Below are 22769 nucleotides of genomic sequence, written 5' to 3'. Positions count from 1 at the left end.
TCGAGAAGGAATGGCGAAAGGCAGTGACCGTACTAGGGAGATTTTTCAGCGTTTTAAGAGGACCAAATCTGAGGTGAGGTCATATTTTGGCTTTTACAAAAGTCCTGAGTGAAACTTAATCGAGGATGGTCACTACAATAGGGGGGAAACACTTCAAATCTGCCGAGTCCTCTTGTGTGACCATCACCCACTGTTTATAGCGAACGCAAGGCATGTGAACTTACCAAAAACTACGTCTGGGAAATAATTGGGCACCAAATGTTGTTTTGAGTTGAAATATTTTATCTCACTCACTTGAAATAAACGTGAAGCTTCCGCGAAGAAAAGTTCGCAGCAAGTGGCTTTGAGCCAAAGACGAACGAACAAGTTCAAACAAGACTATCATTGTACACTTATTACAATGTTTTTTTTTTTTTTTTTTTTTTACCACACAATTACGGGGACATATTGAATTGAGATTAATGTTTTAAATCTTACCTGTTTATAAATCCATTTTGTACAGCGTACAAAACAATCGCCCAAGAACGGAGACGCAAGACAGCAAGTTGTATTTGAATGAAACGAGAGAGCGCGTGCGCGTCCGTTGCGATACATGGATGTGCGCTGTGTTATAATGCGTTGCTATTGACGCCGGTCATTATAAGGAAGGAAATGCCACAGAATATAATCTTGCTTAAAAAAGTGCATAGAGCTGCTTGTTTTATTTGTTGTTTGTTGATTTTCAAATATTAAACTGTTTTTAGTGTGAGCATCAGTTCTTTTTGAACACTTTCATCTCGTTTTAACAAAACCGTGATAATATTGATAATCACGATAATTTTGGTCACTATAATCGTGATATGAAATTTTCATACCGTCCCATCCCTAATAATGATACACATCCGAACCCCCGGGGTTTGAAATTACCTCCGAACCATCCCTTTAAGACCGACTGTGTTTGAGGATACTCGCTGAGGCCGGTATTTTGAAAGAATGTGTGTCTAAGTGCAAGGAGATGGAAAAGAGAACTGAATTCTGTTTGCACGCTCTCTGAAATGCGCCTCTCTCGGTGTGTGCACATATTACAGATATCTAAATTGAGTTGTCTTTCGTGTCTTTGTCTACTTGCGCATGAATGTTTAAATTGACAAGATTTACAAACACACGCAAATAATAAACTTTTGTTCTTTGATGGTTAAACTTTGCAATAATCCACGGGTCATATGCGTGTCGATCCGTGGGGCGTGATGCGTACAGCGCTGCGATCCGTTACAGCACTAGTGCTGACGGCGGGGTGTGTGTTCACACAGGTGCGGTGCTGCTGCACGCGGGCGATCTTCAGCACCTGGCGTGGCTCGGCCTGCAGTGGGCGCTGATGGAGCCTGCAGCGCTGGCTCAAGCAGCTCTTCCCTCGCCTCACGCTCGAGACCTCCAAACTAGACACATACTCACCCGAGTCCATCTGCCTGCTCGACCTGGAGGTGGGGCCACCCCTCCTCATCCTCAATGAGGCACGGGGGAAACATTCACCCACATTTGCACATGCATTCATGTCTGATGATTGTTTTAGATGCTGTTATAGGTGATGTAGCCTCTCTAAAATGCTGTGTTTTTAGTTTCAGTAATTTAATGCCTGTGTTTGTATAATGCTGTAAAGCTTTACCTAACATACATGTTTGGCTCAACAGTTTGGCTGATGGCATTTTTAGAAGATTGACGTATTGTTGAAATTTAGGAAATCAAATGTATTTCTTAGGGCTGTAGTCCATAAGCACAGCACGTTTGGGACTATAGTCTTGGCTGTCATACTGTCGTAAAGGACTGGAAGTGGAAGTATCTCAGTGGACCTGATGAAGCACCTCAGCTGTAACTCTGTGTATATGTGATGTGTTGCAGGTGTTCTTGTGTGGCGTTGTGTTCAGCAGTCAGACGCAGCTACAGGAGACGGCATGGATGGCCTCGTGCTCCTCGCCGCATCAGCCCCGGTGTTTGCCTCTGCACATCATCAGGCTCCTGTCGTCCGCCAAGCAGCGCGAGTGGTGGGACGCCGTCTACCGCCTGATCCACAAGAGAGCGCTGTGAGTGACTGCTCTGCTGTGAGTGAAGGCCTGACACACGGCTCTCTCTGACTGAGTGTTTTCTGGTGTGTGTGTGACAGGCCGGGGACGTTGGCTAAACTGCGGATGATGGTTCAGCGCGGTCTCGGCACGCTGCGCGCTGGAGAGAAACACGGCCTTCAGCCGGCGGTGCTCATCCACTGGGCTCAGCATCTCAATGAAGTGGTACGTCTGCTCACAGCTGTCCTCATGATGCTCGTTCTGAGCCAGGAATTATGGGATGCTCCGGTCTGATGAGTGTTTTTAAGGGGATAATGGTTGTTTTCTTTTAGGAAATAATTAATTTAAAAGGATTTAAGGGAATATAGAAAAAGTAACAAAACGGCTAAATAATTTATTGTAAAATATCCATTGAAACTATTTGCAAAAAATATTTTATTTTTAAAAATGCACATATTCACTCCGAAAAAAGCGTCTCTGCAGAAGACAATAGTGTCACTATCATTAAAGTAAAGATGTGACAGGAAAGCGAGTTCACTGTCATACTCTGAACACTTCATAACCCACCTCTGTTCTTACCTGACATCATGCATGTGTAAATATGCCTCTGATTAGGCCAGTTATTATGCTCTCTCTCAGTAATAAAGCGCACATTGTTTCTCAGATAGTACATCTGTAAACATCAGGAAGCAGCTCATGCAGTTGGTCGAGGGAATGAGCAGAGCTGGATGAATTAGAGTGTTTTCATCTGTTTGATTCCCATACTTTGTTCGTAGTGTTGATGACTTCAAAAGTGTGAGAGTACTGAGTAGGTGTGTCCTGACGTTGGCGTGTGTGTTTGACAGGGGGAACGGGTGAACTCTTACCATGACCAGAAGCACTATGCAGGCCGCAGTGTGCACTACTGGAAAGTTGTGCTTCCCTTGCTTGAGAAAATACAAAACAGACGTATCATTCCTGAACCTCTGGAGCCGATGTTCATGCACTTTCACAGTAGAGACATACAGGTATGTACTCTCTTCCTGCTTCTGTTTCATATGGTGGTTTTGTCTCTAATGGTCTCTTTGTCTTCAGCCTTCTCAAGTGCGAGTATATGAGGAAGAGGCCGCCATAAGCTCTGCCACACTGCTTGACATCGATGGCAACACCGACAAGGCCATCACAAAGCTGGAGAAGCTCAACAGCATCTCGTCTAACTGGCATCTTGCTAAGGTAACAGTGCTTTCTCTGGACGACAGTCACACTGGCTCAGCTTCAGAAGTGAAGTGATTAACATCGGTCTGTGAATGACCCTGACCTGATGAGTTTGTGGATGCGTGTTGTCAGATCTATCAGAGGCTGTCGGAGGAGGCGGGAAACGGGATGGAGGAGACGCAGGACAGGAGCATCAACTTCCTCCTGCAGTTCAGGAAATACCTGACAAAGATTTATCAGGCCAGTCCAGAGGACATGGACAAGGTATGTTAAACACCTCTGATGTTCGTGCTGCTCACTTTACTCCAGGGTTCCTCAAATCTGATGCTGGAGGGCCACTGTCCTGCAGAGTTCAGCTCTAGCATTAAACAAACACACCTGAAGAAGTTAATCAAGGTCTTCAGGATTGCTGGAAAGCTTGAGTTTTGAATGAACTAGTCCTTTAATTCTGTCTCTTCGTGTTTTAAGTTGCCTATATCTATAGAGAATGTGATGGATTTGCTGAACGAGGTCAACCAGCAGCTTGCAGATGATGGCGAGCGGGATAAAGATCAGGTGGACTATCCGCTGACGTCCAGAATCAGTCAGCCCACTGAGCCACATGTGAAGTTCTCCACTCCGTCTCCATCCAGAAGTGCCACATCTCCTTCTAAAAGATCCATGGTATGTCATGGCACTGGTGCTTCTGCAGAAGCTTTGCTTGTTGTTTACAGAGCGTTATGGTTCCTGACTATTGTTTCCCTCTCCAGTTCTCGCCTAAAACGCCTGCTCACTGGGCCGAGGACCAAAAGTCCCTCTTGCAGATGCTGTGCCAGCAGGTCGAGTCCTTGAAGGTCAGTCGCACATCCACCGCTTGTAGCAGAATCAGTCAGTGTTTGCTTTTGCTTTGCCACAGACAAATGGGAATTTACCTTCAATACTGTGAATTTTATTTTTATGTTTTATTAATGGTTTTGTCATTCCATCAGCATCTTACTGTAAAAGAACCACGCCAGCACCATAAGCACCGGATTCAACTGCAAGGAGAAACGGTTTCTTAAAATCAGGTGTAACGAGTACAGGAGCGTTAGCTAACAGGGCGTTAGCATTATCAAAAGTACACTGGCATTGTTCTGACCACTTGAATGGTTTCTTTGGACTCAATAAATCAGTCAAAGGAGTAACTACACTGGCAAAATTCTGACAAAACCCTCGATAGTAACCTACCATTCCCAGGAATCGACGGAGATCACGATGGGTACTAGGTGTAGGGCAGGGGTCTCCAACACGTCGCTCGCGAGCTACCAGTAGCTCGTGGCCTGATTGGAGGTAGCTCGCCAAGAGGCCGTTCACATATCGCGTCTTTTGCGCTCAAGTTCGTTAAAATGTAGGCGCGCGGGAAGCGCGCTCATAATTGAAGCGACGCGCTAATTTTTTCCAGGCCCAGCGAGATGAAAAAAATCGCAACTTTTCAGAATGCCACAAACGCACCGCGGTCATATGACAAGAACCAACCAATCAGCTTCACCCTCTCCGTAACAACATTGAAAGCTCCGTCAACAGGGAGGATGGGGGTGCACCCAAACACTACAGGTGTTTTTCTCTTCTCCGTAAATGAATCTTGTAGCAGAGCTACAGCAAGCGTTTCTCGGTGGTGGAAATCCATTAGCTACTAAAACTTCTTTGTCATTGTGGAGAGCGCAGTGCTTGGTTGCATAGTAACGAAAGACGCCACGGGCAAATCGGACCGAATCTTACTATTAATAATAAAAGATAAGCTAAATGTGCATTGTAAATGTCAGTAATTTATCTTTTTTGACTTTTGATTTAAAGGCTGAAATATGTGAGGTTTATCTTTTTATAAAACCTTTTTTTTTTTTGTCAAAACTTTATTTGAACTTGTAGTAGATAACATGTTGCAAGAAGACACTCTTTTAAAATCTGGCTATCATTTTTAATGTTATTATTTTAATGTTTATGTAAACAAAAAGTGCATATTGATGCTAATTTCATTTGTTATTTGCTGGTTTTCGACATAAAACTTGGTGAATTGATGTCATTGTGTAGTATTAGTACTTTTTGAACAGGATTCTGTGATAACTGTGATCATTTTTGTCACTATAACCATGAAACTATAATTATGTTTTTACAGTATAATATGCAAAGTGCAATTTTCTATTAAAAAAAATCTCTTATTCTGTTCTTTTCTCTGACATTTAAGGGTGACATATATAGGCCTACAAAAACTATTTTAGGTCTAAAACAGTTTGGATAGTTGTTAATATGAGAGTTATGAGACATTATTTAAGAGATTTAAGTATTGTATTACATGAGTAGCTCTCGTCCACTTTCATTTTTAAAAAGTAGCTCTCAAATGAAAAAAGGTTGGAGACCCCTGGTGTAGGGAAACTACCAATAGCATCAACATTAGCGTTGATTGGTTTTACACAACCCCGACCAACCACCTTACCCAAATATGTCACGGTGGATTTTCTAAACTCGCACTTGGCAAGGTTAATTGTTAATTTGGCTTTGGCCAGAAGTACAAAAAGTTCTTTAATCTGGTCAAGATGTTCGGACCAGGAAGAACTAAACAAAACAATATTGTCTAAGTAAACCTCGCATCCTGACAACCCAGACAGTACTCGATTTACCAACTGCTGAAACGTAGCGGGAGCATTTCTGACCCCAAAAGGCATAATGGTGTACTGCAGGGACCTATCAGGTGTAACAAAAGCAGACAATTCCTTAGCAGGAGATGTCAAGAGCACTTGCTAATAGCCTTTCAAAGGGTTGAATTTGCTGTCAGACTGTGCAGAGCCAACACGATCCACGCAATCATCAATTCTAGGTAAGGGTTTTTGTCAGCGTATTAAGCTTCCTGTAGTCAGTGCAAAAACGATAAGAATTATCAGGTTTACTTACAAGAATACAGGGAGAGGTCCAAGAGCTAAAACTGGGTTCTTCTAAATTATGAGCAAGTAAGTAATCCACCTCTTTCTGAAGAAACTCCCTTTTTACAGGGTTTACTCGATATGCACTAGAAACACCTTTTACTTTAAACTTTAAACTATTTCAAACTTTAAACTACTTTAAACTTCAAACTACTTTAAACTTTAAACTAAATTAAACTTCAAAAACTACTTTAATCTTCAAACTACTTTAAACTTCAAACTTTCTGGTCCAAATTTTCTCAAGCCAACTTAAAGTGTCTCGACAAACTTTTTAATCTAGTTCTATCTTGTTGATGTGTTTCGGGAAAATAGTTCATAGGCTCGATGGATATTACCAGTAACTTGTATTGTTCAGCCCATGGCTGTCACATCGTTTCGTTTTTCTATGCTGCCAATAATCTAAAGGGGGTCGCACACCGTACGAGAAGCGCAACGCGTCTAAACCCTCTATGACAACTCGAGGAATCGCACATGACGCGCACTTTGTCAGTTTATGGCCAGCAATGTAGTTATGTTTAAGGATATTATGGAATTAAGATAATGCCTGTACTATGTTATGATTGTACTGTACAGTTAAATACAATCATTGCTTGGTCTGCAGTCTTCACTTTACCTCAGAGCGTCCGTTAGCAGAAAGAATTGAGAATCTCTCCTGAAAATCTGATAACATCAGCAGTTTTCATTCAAGCAGCTGATTTCTGTAAATGAATGTAAAACTGAATGTATATTGCAGCACAGGTGAAGTCAGTATATACATTAATGACGAATTGAGACAATGTACACTCAGAGAATAATGTGTTCGAATTTTAAAGACGTGGCGCTGTGCTTCTCGTCTGGTTTGCGACCCCCTTTAGACATTCAGAAATATAGTAGGCTAATTCTGACATTAACTGATCTTTTAAACACAAACACAGATCTGGTAACCTCCTACTGTCATGCTCATCTCAACACTAAATTAAAGGCCTGTCTCATATAGACGCCTGTCTCAAATACAAGCCGGTGCAGTTTGGCGATTTGAGAAAATAAAAGCCTGGGCTATTATTTGAAGTTTTACGGTAATGATTATAATGTTTTTAGATGTGATAGAGCAAAAAAGGGTGGAGGCGTCTGTGTGTTTGTACATAAGGATGTTAAGGCCACACAATCTTTTAGTATTTCTGTTCCTAAACAATATGAGCTTCTTGTTATTAATGTAGACATTTTTCATAATGTGTTTGTCTCTGTTGTTGGAGTTTATCGCCCTTAATCTGCTGAACAGGAAGCAGTCACTTTGATTTTTGAATCGCTAACCTCCTTTTTAAATAATGAGATTGTGATACTTGGTGATCTTAATTTAAATTGGTTATCCCCTTCTTCTGCGTATTTTAGAACAGCTTGGGTTGACAGGAACTTGACACAATTGATCATGGAACCTACTCGAGTTCATTTAAAAGACCCTTTAAGATCAACTCTGATAGATTTAATCCTTACGAATAATCCTCATAAATACCCTCACAGTGGTGTCTTTGCTATGGGCCTTAGTGATCACTCCACCATAGTCTGTGTTAGAAACACTAAATTAATTAAAACCAAACCCCGCCTCGTTACAAAAAGGAATTTAAAAAATCTAGATAATGAAGGGTTTCTCCATGATCTTTATTATTCTGATTTACCAAGTGGTTTTAATATTTCAGATGTGGAATTGGCTTTTGAAACATTTAAAAGTATTTTTAATTCAGTGGTGGAAAAAAATATGCTCCTATGAGGACATATAGAACTAAAGACAGGATAAACCCATGGTTCACTACAGAACTACAGAAATAAAGCCTGGTCTAAAGCCAGACACACTGGACTGGCTGGTGACTGGCTGATATTTAAACAACTCAGAAACAAGTGCACCATCTCTATAAAAAAAAAGGCAAAATCAAGTTATTATTTAAATAAAAATGTTAGCAGTCAAGGTGATCCGACTAAATTCTGGAAAGCTATAAAATACCTAAAACAAAATAGCCACTCCTCTCTGCCTAATACAATTACATTTCATTCTAAAACTGTAAATGACAAAATTGAAGTATGAAGTATGAAATACTTCATGAAGTACAAAACAAGTATAATGCGTTCAATCAACATTTTGTTACAGCTGGTAATTTGTTTGAGGGTGGAAATTGTAATGATGTGGTGCTCCCAGAAAGGACTGATTGTGAAGCTAGTACCACGTTAAGAGAAACGGCTTTCTCTTCCAATATTTTGTCAAATGAAGTTGTGAACCCATCTCATTTCAGGGGGTTACCTCTGAGGAAGTTTTTAAAGCTCTTTTAATTATTGATATAAAAACTGCTACTGGGGCAGATGATCTTAATCCCTGTCTCTTGCAGTTTGCTGCAACTATTATTGCTGAGCCACTTGCCCACATTTTTAACTTATCCATTTTAACAGGAACAATTCCTAAGCTTTGGAAGACAGCCCTAGTACGTCCACTTTTTAAATGTGGTGATCCCAGGGATTTAAACAATTATAGACCCATTTTCAGGCTTCCATGTCTTGTGAAAATATTTGAGAAAATAGTAAACCTGCAGCTGCGCTCCTTTTTAGATGAACATTGCATTTTGAATGCATATCAGTCAGGCTTTAGACCTGGTCATAGCACCACCTCCGCTGCTACTCTGGCACTGGATGACATTATAAGTGGCATTGATAAAAAGAAGCATTGTGCAGCCCTGTTTATAGATCTGTCTAAGGCTTTCGACACTGTGTGCAGATGGTTTGAAAATTATTTAACAAATAGAACACAGTGTGTTTCCACTGATTGTGTCAAATCAGGTTTTCTTGATCTTTTGAAGGGCGTTCCACAGGGCTCGATTTTAGGTCCGGTTCTTTTTTTCTATTTATATCATCAATATTGGCTCTGCTACAAACAACTGTCAACTTCACCTCTATGCTGATGATATGGTTATTTATGCTGTTGCCCCTACAGCTGACCAGGCCCTTTTTGAGCTCCAATCTGCCTTTATAGCCATACAGAAGGCTTGAATTGAAACTGGTAGTTAATGTAGGCAAAACAAAGTATATGCTTTTTTTTTTTCAAATAGACAACAGAAATCAACATAAATGATGATTTATGTATTTGCATATTGGATGGTGCCTCCATTGACCGTGTTCATGTTTTTAAATATTCGGGGATCTGGATTGATGACAGGCTCTCCTTTAAAATGCATGTTGATGAGCTGGTAAATAAACTAAGAATTAGAGTGGGTTTTGTTTATAGAAACAAATCTTGTTTGACTCTAAATAATAGAAAACAAATAGTTGAATCCACTTTTTCACCTGTCATTGATTATGGAGACACTATCTATATGCATGCCTCTGCTTCTGTTCTAAAACCTCTTGATGCTGTATATCATATAGTGCCATTCGTTTTATTATGGGAGACAGGTTTAGTACCCATCATTGCACACTTTACCAGAAAGTAAATTGGCTGTCCTTAAAATCTTGTAGAGAAATGCATTTTGCACTTTTGCACAAACTACCACCTTTTATTCATTCACATTTAAGGTAACACTTCATTTCGATAGTCCACTTTAGGCATTCTACTAACTATAAGTAACTTTGCAACTACATGTCAACTAACTCTCATTAGATTATTAGTCGGCTGCATGCTTGATATCTGCTAACACTTTAATTTGATGGTTCCCCAACAGATATTCTACTGACTATAAGTAACTTAGCAACTACAAGTCAACTTATTCTTCTAACCCGAACCCTAACACCTAACCATAACCTAACAGTCTACTACAGTCTACTAATACTCTATTGAGAGTTAGTTGACATGTAGTTGCAAAGTTACTTATAGTTAGTAGAATGTCTAAAGTGGACTATCGAAATAAAGTGTAACCACATTGAACAGTTAGATGGTCTGGCTACCAGACCAGAGCTCAGGGATGGCTATTACTACAGATCCCTAAGATCTCCTCTGAATTGGGTAGATCAGCTTTTAGTTATTTTGCCCCTCACATTTGGAATGAATTTTAATGTAATTTTAAACTGGATGAACTGGTGCCTTTACGGCATTTTAGACGTTTGCTTGAGGATCATTTTATTACTGACTGTGTTTGTTTTTTGTGATTGTTTTGGCTTTTCTTTTTAATTTCTTTTAACTTATTTTGCTTACTGTACATTGTATTCCTGGCTGTATTTTGTGTGACTGTAAATGAGAACTTGTTCTCAGTCAACTTACCTGTATAAATAAATAAATAAAGGACCAACACAATCAATAATCAAATGCTCAAAAGGAGTTGTGACAGCAGCAATAGGCTGTAAAGGAGCCAACAGAATTTTCTGATTTGGCTTCCCGGTCATTTGACATGTATGACAGGACTGTATTTAGTTAATCACATCACGTTTGACCCTAGGCCAATCGATTTTTCTCAAAATCCCATATGACCAGCGACACCCTCATGAGATAGCTGCAGGATGGCTTGACGAAAAGTAACAGGAACCACAATTTAGATCCTAGGATCTAGTAAAATGTCGGAACGCATAGGTTGTTTCCTACAGAGCAATCCGTTTCTAAGAAAGTAGACAGGAAATGAGTTCTGGTCACCTCCTTCATTCATTCACCAAAGAAAACAGATCTTGGACGGTGCAATCCCACTGCTGTTCTTTGATTAGTTCATCTCGAGTTACACTATAACGTGGAGATAAAGAATAAGCATTAACATGGTCATCACAGTCAAAAGGACTTTCAGGGATGGAATCAGACTTTTCCACATTGTCAATGACAGACTGTAATCCAGACACAGGGATCTCATCTCCAGTACCAGTGCACACAGTATTACTTTCTGGCTGAGAGGAATTCACAGAAAAAATAAAAGTATCACTAAGAATAGTTTCCCATTCGTCTGATATAATTTTCTTGGCCTTGGCTAATAAGTTAGGACAGTCAGGGGAGTCATGCATTTTTCCTACGACAGGAACTACTAAAGGCGGATCCCTGTTGCAAACACCGCCTTGTTACAAGATTGATGAAGACTTACCACCAGTCGTTCCCCACATCATCTTCATGCTCTTAGCAGGCATGACAAACAGCACAGACACGGAAAACAGCAAACAAAGTGTCACCTTCAATGAAAATGAGAGACTTCAGTTCCTAACTATAAACAAAACTAACTAAACCTACCTAATCTTCAAAGGTGTACCGGACTCGAGGCGGCATTTAAACGCCGAACTCAAGGACAGTTGGTACATTTGAACCAAAAGCCCGAAGCGTACCCCCAACAGAGATTTAAAACCTCCGCCCAGAATAACCTTCAAAAATGAGTTTTTGACAAAGCAGTACATTTTTCTAGTGGTTTTAAATTCAACCATGTAAAACTGGTCAGCAGCTCTTTGTGAAAGTGGTACAGACAAGTTTCAGATTTTAGGGTTTGTAACATTCTTGTAACAACTTTTATTTATTTTATATACAAATATGTGTCAAAGCATGTATGATAACAGAATTATCATAAAGTATGCGGATGACTCAGTTATTTTGAGTTTACTTAAGGAGAATGAGACCTCACATGGCCCAATTATTGAGGATTTTGTCAATTGGTGTGAGGAATCTTACTTACAGCTTAATATATCAAAGACCAAGGATATGATCATTGATTTTAGGAAAAGTACTCATCCAAGTGAACCTACCTCAATTAAAGGCCAAACAATAGAGTATGTACAATCATACAAATACCTTGGGACTATTATTGATGAGAAACTGAATTTTGAAAAGAATTGTGAGGCTCTGTGCAAAAAGGGGCACCAGCGTTTGTATTGCCTAAGGAAATTATCTGTGTTTAATCTTGACCGAACAATAATGAAAATGTTTTATCATGCTTTTATTGAATCTGTGTTGTCCTTCTCCACTGTAGTATGGTATGGTCATATATCCATAAAGGCAAAAAATCAGTTAGACCAGATAGTAAAATGGTCTGGTCGTTTGATAGGTGAGTCTAAACCAGGAGTGGCATCCCTGTATACCAAACAGTTACAAAGGATGGCCTTCTCAATCTTAGATGATGACTCTCACCCCCTGCACAGTGAGTTTCAGTTATTGCCGTCTGCGAGGAGGTATAAAGTCCCAAGGTGTAGAACGAAAAGATATAAGAGCAGCTTCGTACCAAATGCGATTAATATGATTAACAAAGTGTAGAGGTGGTTCTCAGAAATGTTGTACTAGGGTTTTATGATTTTTATCTGTTTTTAGTTTAAATTGGGGTTTTTTTTATTTTTATTTTTTTATTTTTATTTATTTTTAAGTTGTTTGTTTTTAGGTTCTTTTTTAGGTTCTTTTACAAAGACCACATTTAATGTTTTGAGAGCACTTTACTCAGTATGAGTATTTACTTATTTGTCCCTATGTGTTGTGGAGTGTTCTGTGTTTGTGTGTTTTTGTATTGGATGCCATAGTCATTGCACTGTAAAACAAATTTACCTACGGGTACAATAAAAGTAACCTAACCTAACCTAATTCTGTTTTGTTTTCCGTCTCTCACAGAATGAGGTTCATGACCTGCGCCTTAATTCCCCTGAAGCGACAGCATCCTCATATAGGACGTACAGAGATAGTTATCCTGCAGAAGGACTTCAGGATGGATTTCCTGGAGCGCAGGCATTCCATGGTGCTCCTCATACTGGTCAGTTCAATTAGTTGCTTCATTCCCCAAATCTGCTGTCTTTGAAATTGTTAGTGTATTCCAGTGGTTCTCAATGTGTGCCCCCCCCCAACATATCTCAAATCTTGTTCACTTTCAATGCGAGCCAATGAGGTTTGTGCAGTTTTTTTCAATGTGCTTATTCAACCCCCCAAAAAATATATATGTTCTTGTTGGCAAATCAGATTTGAATGGGGAGGACAAGAATTTGAGTGAAAATACTTTCAATTGCGATGTTTTGCACAATGCAAATCACAATCACATGGAAACCTTTTATGGTGCTTTTATGTGCCATTTGAGCTTGAAGGTTACAATCCTCATCCTCTCATCCTTGAGTTTCATAGATAATGTCTTATGGGTTTAGAGAGAAAAACTATTTTTCATATTGCTCCTGCAAAACAATATCGCTTATTTATTCAATGTATCTTTTGCAAGATACACGGAAAAAGCAATTATGTAGGCCTACTTACAAAAGTTCATTCAGTTAACTTCATCAGAATAAAAAGAAAAATATAAAGCTGGAAGAAGATGCACAGCAGTTTTTCAACAAAAAGTTATATTGTTGACTTCTGTTTTTGTTTAAAAAAAATTCATTCATTTATGAGTTTTTTCTGCTTCTAAATGGGGGCATCACCAAAAAATTTAGAACCACTTGTGTATACAATATTTAAGACCCATTTATTTTTTCTTTCAGCATATAATTCACAGTATCTTCTACGCCCTGCTGCAAATGTTACACCAACAAAGGTAGTGGAGTGATTTTCATGTAAATGTGTTAAAAATATATATATTATACTGTGGCGAGCAGGACGAGGTCGAGGGCCGTGGGAGAACGGCACGAGGCCGGTGGCGTGATTGCAAATGAGTGACACCTGCGCGACGCACCGGTCTCGCATCTCTCACGGAGGAGCGGAAGCATAAAGGAGGAGCGACGACAGTGAAGAGCGAGAGAGGACAGGCCTGATTTTTAGTTCATGTTTTGTTTCTGTTTGTGTTGCCAGCAGTCGTCCGTGAGGGGCTGCTGGCTTTTACTTTCATTTTTGTATTTGTGTATTTATTTATTAAATATGTTTGAATGTTCGCCGGTTCCCGCCTCCTTCTTCCCATAACATCTGAACCCCGTTACATTGGTGCCGAAACCCGGGAAGAAGGAGGGACACGCTGTCGGAGAGCCCTCGCTGCTGGGAGGAATCGCGGTGCTGAGGAGGTCGGGCAGCACGAGGGAGCGTCGGCCGCCGATTGCTGCCCGAGGCGATGGTGCTGGATCGAAAGAAGATCAGGTGGGACGGAGAGCTCGCTGCCGTCCTCCTGGGTCGAGGAGGGATGGCTGCCATCCGCGAGGGAGCGGAGGAGTCGCTCCCGTTCGCCGTGGGCCGGAGCCTGTTGCCGTCGGCCATGATGGGGGCGGAGCAGGGGACGGGAGGCTCGCTGCCGGCTGCCCTCGACAGGAGGAGCCATCGCCGTCCGCCAGGAGGCGGAGGAGCGTCGAGCCGTCCCCCAACGGATGTCCAGTACCATCGCATGGCACCGCGAGTGAGTCTCTCAGCTGGTTGAGGGCCGAGTGGCAGTGTGTCCGGGAACCGGATCAAAGATTTTTTTTTTTTTTTTTTTTTCTCTCTCCCCTCTCTCGTCTCTGTCGCTCCTCATGCTTCCGTCTCCTGTACTCTCGCCTCGTCTGTCCATACCCCCAGGTACCGCAGCCGCCGTGATCGGTCCTCCCGGGGAGGGGGGGGGGGGGAGTAGGCGCAGCCTCGGTGGTACCCCCCGGCCTGCGAGGGGCGATGGGGGTATGTGGCGAGCAGGACGAGGTCGAGGGCCGTGGGAGAACGGCACGAGGCCGGTGGCGTGATTGCAAATGAGTGACACCTGCGCGACGCACCGGTCTCGCATCTCTCACGGAGGAGCGGAAGCATAAAGGAGGAGCGACGACAGTGAAGAGCGAGAGAGGACAGGCCTGATTTTTAGTTCATGTTTTGTTTCTGTTTGTGTTGCCAGCAGTCGTCCGTGAGGGGCTGCTGGCTTTTACTTTCATTTTTGTATTTTTGTATTTATTTATTAAATATGTTTGAATGTTCGCCGGTTCCCGCCTCCTTCTTCCCATAACATCTGAACCCCGTTACATATACCTTTTTAGTAACCAAGAAAAAGCATAGAGAATCAACATCAAAGTATTGTTTGTTTACCTCTGCAGGGCCCAGTATACGGGATGAATCGTCTTCCTCCACAGCAGCATATGTATGCCTACCAACAATCAACATACACACCACCTCTTCAGTCAACTCCTGCATGCATAAATCCTCAAGAGCAGGTCTTTGGTGCTCCAATCCGGTTTGAGTCTCCAGCTACATCCTTACTCTCTCCATACAGTGAAGAGTATTATGGTCACAATTTTCCTCAACCTACAGTCAATCCAACATTGCCAGAGCCAGGTGGGGTTGCCGTTGCCCCATCAACATCGGCAACAACTGCATTAAAGTTCAACTCCAATTTCAAGTCCAATGATGGTGATTTCACCTTTTCCTCTGCTCAGTTGAAAAATAGTGAAAGCCTCTTAGGACTTCTGAAGTCAGATATTCCTCCAAAAGCGGACGGACCATCAGAACCGAAACATCAGACCCAAGAGCATCCGCCTAGCCAGAGTGGAGTCTTTACTTTTGAGAGTAAAAGTGCCACAGGGTTTTCATTCACCGATGCTGCTCAGAGCAAAATTTATCTTTTTGGCAACACTGACCAAAGATTTAGCTTTGCAAGTGGAACCAAACCAGTATTAGGAAATCCAGAGGCTCAGGAAGAGAAAAGCGGGGAAAGTGATAATGATAGCACCCATGTGGAAGAGGAAGAGGATGGACCTCATTTTGAGCCCATTGTGCCTCTTCCTGATAAGGTTGATGTGAAAACTGGTGAGGAGGAGGAAAAGGAGATGTTCTGCAAGAGAGCAAAACTCTTCCGGTTTGACCCTAAGACTAAAGAATGGAAAGAGAGGGGCATTGGAAGTTTCAAAATTCTAAAACATAGAACATCCGGGAAAGTTCGTCTGTTGATGAGGAGGGAACAGGTTCTCAAAATCTGTGCTAATCACTATATCACTGCAGATATGGTCCTCAAACAAAATGCTGGATCTGACAAGTCCTGGGTGTGGTATGCTATGGACTATGCAGATGAAATGCCCAAGACTGAGCAGTTGGCCATTCGTTTTAAAACTGCGGATGAGGCCGCACTGTTTAAATTCACATTTGAGGAGGCTCAAAAATTCATTCTAGAGTCCCCACAAGGCCAACAGTTGGAAAATAAATGTGAAACTCCGAAGCCTCAGGTTTCATCCAAAGAAATGGATCTTAAAAAACAGTTTTCTAAGAAGCAGGGTGAATGGGACTGCGATGTGTGCTGTGTAAGAAACGCTCCCACATCTGCAGTGTGTGTTTCTTGCAACAGTGCAGCTCCTTCTACAGCAAAGAACAAACCTGTAGAGTTCCCACATGGCCAACAGTTGAAAAAGAAATGTGAAACTCCGAAGCCTCAGGTTTCATCCAAAGAAATGGATCTTAAAACACTATTTTCCAAGAAACAGGGTGAATGGGACTGCGATGTGTGCTGTGTAAGAAACGCTCCCACATCTGCAGTGTGTGTTTCTTGCAACAGTGCAGCTCCTTCTACAGCAAAGAACAAACCTGTAGAGTTCCCACATGGCCAACAGTTGAAAAAGAAATTTGAAACTCCAAAGATTCAGGTTTCATCCAAAGAAATGGATCTTAAAACATTGTTTTCCAAGAAGCAGGGTGAATGGGACTGCGATGTGTGCTGTGTAAGAAACGCTCCCACATCTGGAGTGTGTGTTGCCTGCAACAGTGCAGCTCCTTCTACAGCAAAGAACAAACCTGTAGAGGAACTGTGGCCTGTGGCTCCTCCTGCTAAATCTTTTTCTTTTGTGCTTACTGGAAACACTGATGTCAGCTCAATGGGCTTAGCATTTGGGTCTCAAATACCAGTTTCTTTTCAATTTGGATCAAATGATGCTGCAGTAACATCTGTTGACCTTGCAGCTCAGGCTGATAAGAAAACTATTCAGGTTAAAGCACCACAACATGCGAAAGTGTCAGCAACTCTAGCACTCCCTTTTGGCTCTGGTTTTGGCTCTCAATTTGTCAAGAAAGAGGGTCAATGGGACTGTGACACCTGCTTAGTGAGGAATGATGCTTCAGCAACTGAATGTGTTTCTTGCAAAGCCCCCTGCAGCACTGAGTTAGCTGCCATGTTTGGTAAAAAAGGGGGACAGTGGGAGTGTGACACTTGCCTGGTAAGAAATGAAGGTACAGCTAGGCAGTGTGTCTCATGTCAGGCAGCAAACCCAAATATGAAAGGCAAGACCTCTACTGCACCATCAAGTTCCTCTTTTTCATTCAGTTTTGGTAGTTCTAGCAAACAACCTGCTGCAACGGGATTTACAGCCAATTTCAATCCAGGTCCTGCTTTTCAGTTTGGTACAAGCAAGGAAAAAGCATCCTCAGAAGGTTTCAAGTTTGTTGAGTCCTCTACAACTCAGGCTGATAAGTCAAGCAGTTCCAATTTTTCGTTTTCCATGCCAGTACCCGCTGGTGGTTTCAAGTTTGGCATTGCAGGATCTGAGGCAAACGCATCAGATGGACAGTCAGAAAATGGATCTGCATCTCACCTCCTGAAAAATATTGCTGAACTTCACAGAGAGAAGGAAAAAGAGGCAATCGCAAGTTCCTCGGATGAGCCCGTAGATACTGGTAGTCACGATAAAAATCCCCTCTTTACCGTTAAACCTAGCTCCTTTGGTTTCACAGAATTGGCTAATTCTTCACAAGGTAGTTTAAAGTTCGGCCAGAAGGATATTGCTGAACTTCACAGAGAGAAGGAAAAAGAGGGAATCCCAAGTTCCTCAGATGAGCCCTTAGACACTGGTAGTCACAATAATAATCCCCTCCTTACCGGTAAGCCTGACTCTTTTAGTTTTGCAGACTTGGCAACGTGCTCAAGTAGTTTTCAGTTTGGCCAGGAGGATCCCACTTTCAAAGGCTTTGCAGGGGCTGGCCAGCAGCTGTTTATAGGAATTAATTCCAGCTCCAAGACAGACACCTCTGTCAATCAAGAAGATGAAATGTACAAAACAGAGGATAATGATGATATTCAGTTCGAGCCAGTTGTTCAGATGCCTGAGAAGGTTGACCTTGTTACAGGGGAAGAAGATGAGAAAATCTTGTATTCACAGCGTGTCAAACTCTTCAGATTTGATACAGAAACAAGCCAATGGAAAGAAAGAGGAGTTGGCAACCTTAAACTGCTCAAAAATAATAAGAATGGGCGGCTTCGAGTTCTTATGAGGAGAGAGCAGGTGTTGAAGGTATGTGCTAATCATTGGATCACAACCACAATGAACTTGAAGCCCCTCTCTGGGTCAGACCGAGCCTGGATGTGGATTGCCAATGACTTTTCAGATGGAGATGCCAGATTAGAACAGCTTGCGGCAAAATTCAAAACACCAGAGCTTGCAGAAGAGTTCAAGCAAAAATTTGAGGAGTGTCAGCGCCTGCTATTGGATATTCCTTTACAGACCTCTCACAAGCTTGTGAATACTGGCAGAACCGCCCAACTTATACAGAAAGCTGAAGAAATTAAATCTGGTCTTAAAGACCTGAAATCATTCTTGACTTACCAAAGCAAGGATGATGAAAGCAGCATTGCAGGTATCAGTACCTCTTCAGTCATAGTCAAGCTCAACTCTGAAAGCACCGCAACTGCTTTAGAATGGGATAATTACGATTTGCTAGAAGAAGCGCTCGATAACTATGCTAATTCTTCTGTGTGCAATACCTCTTCGCAACCTGATCCAGTAGCAAAAAGTTTGTTCCATTTTGGCGAATCGTCCACAGGCTTTAGTTTCAGTTTTCAGCCTATTCTCAGTCCCTCCAAGTCTCCATCTAAGCTAAACCAGAGCCAGGCTTCTGTTGGCACAGATGATGAACAAGAAGCATCGCAAGAGGAAGAGCGAGATGGTCCGTACTTTGAGCCTGTTGTGCCATTGCCTGATCTTGTCGAGGTCTCAACAGGAGAGGAGAACGAGCAAGTCATTTTCCATCATAGGGCCAAACTATACCGCTATGATAAAGAACTTAGTCAGTGGAAGGAACGAGGTATAGGAGACCTTAAAATACTACAAAACTACGAAACAAAGCGTATTAGACTTGTGATGAGGCGGGACCAGGTCCTGAAACTGTGTGCAAACCATTGGATTGCTTCGAATATGAATCTTGAGCCCATGAAAGGATCCGTGAAAGCATGGATCTGGAGTGCCTTTGATTTTGCTGAAGGGCAGGGCAAGGTTGAACAGTTGGCTGTACGGTTTAAACTGGAGGAAATGGCAAGTACTTTCAAAGAAGTCTTAGAAGAGGCAAAGACTGCCCAGGAAAAAGACACTCTTCTCACCCTGCCTTCTGCAAGAGTACCTGCCATCAGCCAAGAGCCACTTTGTGGTAAGGCTGCTGTTGCTGTACTTGAGGAAACCACAAAAGAACGTACTGCACTTCCTGAGGTTGAAAACAGTCCTAAACTAGATGGGTTGCCTGGGGCAGAGCTTGGTGCTCAGGTTACCAAGAGTCCCATGTTCTCTCTGGTCTCTCCTCCCAAGTTCGTCTTTGGGTCAGACTCTGTGCAGAAGATTTTTGGGAGCCCTTTGTCATCAAAAGAGAAATCTCCTGTTATGATTCCCAGTCCAAAAGATGAGGAAACGAGTGCCTCAAGACTGAAAACCTCTGGACAGGCTGTGTCCAGTCAGCCATCCAATGGGAATCCTTTCAGCATCCCAACAAGTAAGCTATCTTCTGTGCCCATAGTTTATGAATAAAACTGTTTAGACCTCTTAGTTAAGATCAGGGATGTCCAGCCCTGTTCTCAGAGGGGTACCGCCCTGTAGTTTTAGTTCCAACCCTGCTCCCTGCAATTTTTCAAGTAGTCCTAAAGATGATGATTAGCTGGTTTAGGTGTGTTTAATCAAGGTTGTAGTTAAACACATCCCTAGTTTATATTCTAGTTGTTTGGTTTCCTGGTTTATTTAAAAGTTCATGATCTTATTGGGCACTGTTCATTGGTGTATGTTTTTCCTACAAAAAAAAAAAAAGGTCCTTTCAATCTGCCGCCTCTGAAATGTCTCCTTTACAGCTGATGTCATTAAGCCCATGTCTTCTGTCGTATAGACACTGATTTTCACCATCCACTCAGTAACTGAGATAAAATCAAGTCCCTGACAAGAATAACAAAAAATCTTTAACACGTAACTTTGTTATAGGTTTGGATTTTAGGCTTTTCAAAAATAATCCAATGGCATTTTGGAGCTGCACATCAGCCACCCAGTTTGAAGCCCCAGGTATTTCAGGTCACAGTTTACTGTGGCACACCGAGTTCTCACTGACTGGCATGAGCCGAGAGACCTGACCTTGGCTGAATGATGTGATAACTTAAACATTGTTTCCTTGGCCTCAATCAAAATGTTTGCATGGTCTGAAACTGGCTAACCTTTAGCTGTTTGTTTGAAACTTTAGCAGAATTTACAATTAAAGTGGACCGGTGGCTTCAAAGCCCTTAAAGTATTCAGCAGGGAGTGTCTTGTAAAGTTATTTTCCCATCTTGAAGTGTGACACCAACAGGTGTGGTTACTGGGATGTGGTGTTGCAAGGTTTTTTGTCTCTGCTATATATTGTACGTGTAGCAGACGTTTTCCAACATTGTGGAAGGCTGCTTCTGTTGATGTAGTAAATAACAAAGAGCTATTTGGCCTATTTGGATTTCAGTTATGATGTGGTTGCCCTTTACTGTCTTAAACGCAGTGGTCAAGATACATGATAGGGCTGCATTATTATGACCGCCGCTAGCGTAGCTAGCGAAAGCGGTCATATAGGGATTGTCAAAGTTTTTTTTTTTTTTTTTTTTCGTCACCTTACTGAATTTTTCGTCAACGATACCAGGGACACCGAAGCACCGGGGAACATGAAATTTGGTGGGCATGTAGCCCCACTAGACTTCTAAGGAAAAATTTCGTTTGGTCCCCGGGGGCCACTCCCCCCCCGCGCTGGGCCCCCCCAAACCCCAAAAAATGCAGTTTTTCCTAAATAACTACCTGAACCGTGGCACCGAGGATGAAGAAATTTTTATGGTATGTTGGTCTACTAGACTTTTAGGGAAAAATTTCGTTTGGTCCCCGGGGGCCACTCCCCCCCCCCCGCGCTGGGCCCCCCCAAACCCCCAAAAATGCAGTTTTTCCTAAATAACTACCTGAACCGTGGCACCGAGGATGAAGAAATTTTTATGGTATGTTGGTCTACTAGACTTTTACGGAAAAATTTCGTTTGGTCCCCGGGGGCCACTTCCCCCCCCGCGCTGGGGCCCCCTTAAATTTTTCGTCAACGATACCAGGGACACCGAAACACCGGGGAACATGAAATTTGGTGGGCATGTAGCCCCACTAGACTTCTAAGGAAAAATTTCGTTTGGTCCCCGGGGGCCACTCCCCCCCCCGCGCTGGGCCCCCCCAAACCCCAAAAAATGCAGTTTTTCCTAAATAACTACCTGAACCGTGGCACCGAGGATGAAGAAATTGTTATGGTATGTTGGTCTACTAGACTTTTACGGAAAAATTTCGTTTGGTCCCCGGGGGCCACTTCCCCCCCCGCGCTGGGGCCCCCTTAAATTTTTCGTCAACGATACCAGGGACACCGAAACACCGGGGAACATGAAATTTGGTGGGCATGTAGCCCCACTAGACTTCTAAGGAAAAATTTCGTTTGGTCCCCGGGGGCCACTCCCCCCCCGCGCTGGGCCCCCCCAAACCCCAAAAAATGCAGTTTTTCCTAAATAACTACCTGAACCGTGGCACCGAGGATGAAGACATTTTTGTGGTATGTTGGTCTACTAGACTTTTACGGAAAAATTTCATTTGGTCCCCGGGGGCCACTTCCCCCCCCCCCCCCCCCCCCCGCGCTGGGGCCCCCGTAAATTTTTCGTCAACCATACCAGGGACACCGAAACACCGGGGAAAATGAAATTTGGTGGGCATGTAGCCCCACTAGACTTCTAAGGAAAAATTTCGTTTGGTCCCCGGGGGCCACCCCCCCCCCCCCGCGCTGGGCCCCCCCAAACCCAAAAAAATGCAGTTTTTCCTAAATAACTACCTGAACCGTGGCACCGAGGATGAAGAAATTTTTATGGTATGTTGGTCTACTAGACTTTTACGGAAAAATTTTGTTTGGTCCCCGGGGGCCACTTCCCCCCCCGCGCTGGGGCCCCCTTAAATTTTTCGTCAACCATACCAGGGACACCGAAACACCGGGGAACATGAAATTTGGTGGGCATGTAGCCCCACTAGACTTCTAAGGAAAAATTTCGTTTGGTCCCCGGGGGCCACTCCCCCCCCGCGCTGGGCCCCCCCAAACCCCAAAAAATGCAGTTTTTCCTAAATAACTACCTGAACCGTGGCACCGAGGATGAAGACATTTTTGTGGTATGTTGGTCTACTAGACATACGGTGGGCACTTCTACGGAAAAATTTCGTTTGGTCCCCGGGGGCCAAATCCACATGCACAGACACACACACACAAACACACACGCGCACACATGTACGCACACATACATACACGCACAGACACACACACACACACACAGACACACACATACACAAACACACACACATACACACACACACACACACACACACACACACACACACACAGACAGACATGCACATACTATTACTTTTTTTAGGTATATACATAAACACGCAATACAGCCAAATTACTCCACGTCATTTATTTTTGTGGAAAGCCAGTGCAGGCCTGAGCGGCGGTCATATTTTGTACCGCGATGCGGTACATCTAGTTTCTCTATAAATTGTAATCATATAAATTTATCAATAGAATTTACATTAAAAC

General features: G+C 42.7%; 1 protein-coding gene across 1 annotated transcript in view; it reads left to right on the top strand.

The window, feature by feature from the left end:
• Positions 1-22769, top strand: part of LOC309502198 (E3 SUMO-protein ligase RanBP2-like) — a 103732-nt gene that overhangs the window by 67803 nt on the left and 13160 nt on the right. The window contains 13 exon segments of the mRNA XM_082174476.1: positions 1290-1359; positions 1361-1460; positions 1876-2057; positions 2138-2261; positions 2882-3043; positions 3111-3248; positions 3363-3494; positions 3699-3893; positions 3980-4063; positions 12672-12810; positions 13523-13575; positions 15020-17237; positions 17637-19658. Coding sequence (XP_082030602.1) covers positions 1290-1359; positions 1361-1460; positions 1876-2057; positions 2138-2261; positions 2882-3043; positions 3111-3248; positions 3363-3494; positions 3699-3893; positions 3980-4063; positions 12672-12810; positions 13523-13575; positions 15020-17237; positions 17637-19658 — 5619 coding nt within the window.

The sequence above is a fragment of the Leuciscus leuciscus genome, assembly GCF_965113295.1.
Source record: "Leuciscus leuciscus genome assembly, chromosome: 7".
NCBI classification, from domain to species: Eukaryota; Metazoa; Chordata; class Actinopteri; order Cypriniformes; family Leuciscidae; genus Leuciscus; species Leuciscus leuciscus.
The sequence above is the reverse complement of the archived record's forward strand: the minus strand, read 5'-3'. Positions and strand labels throughout refer to the sequence as shown.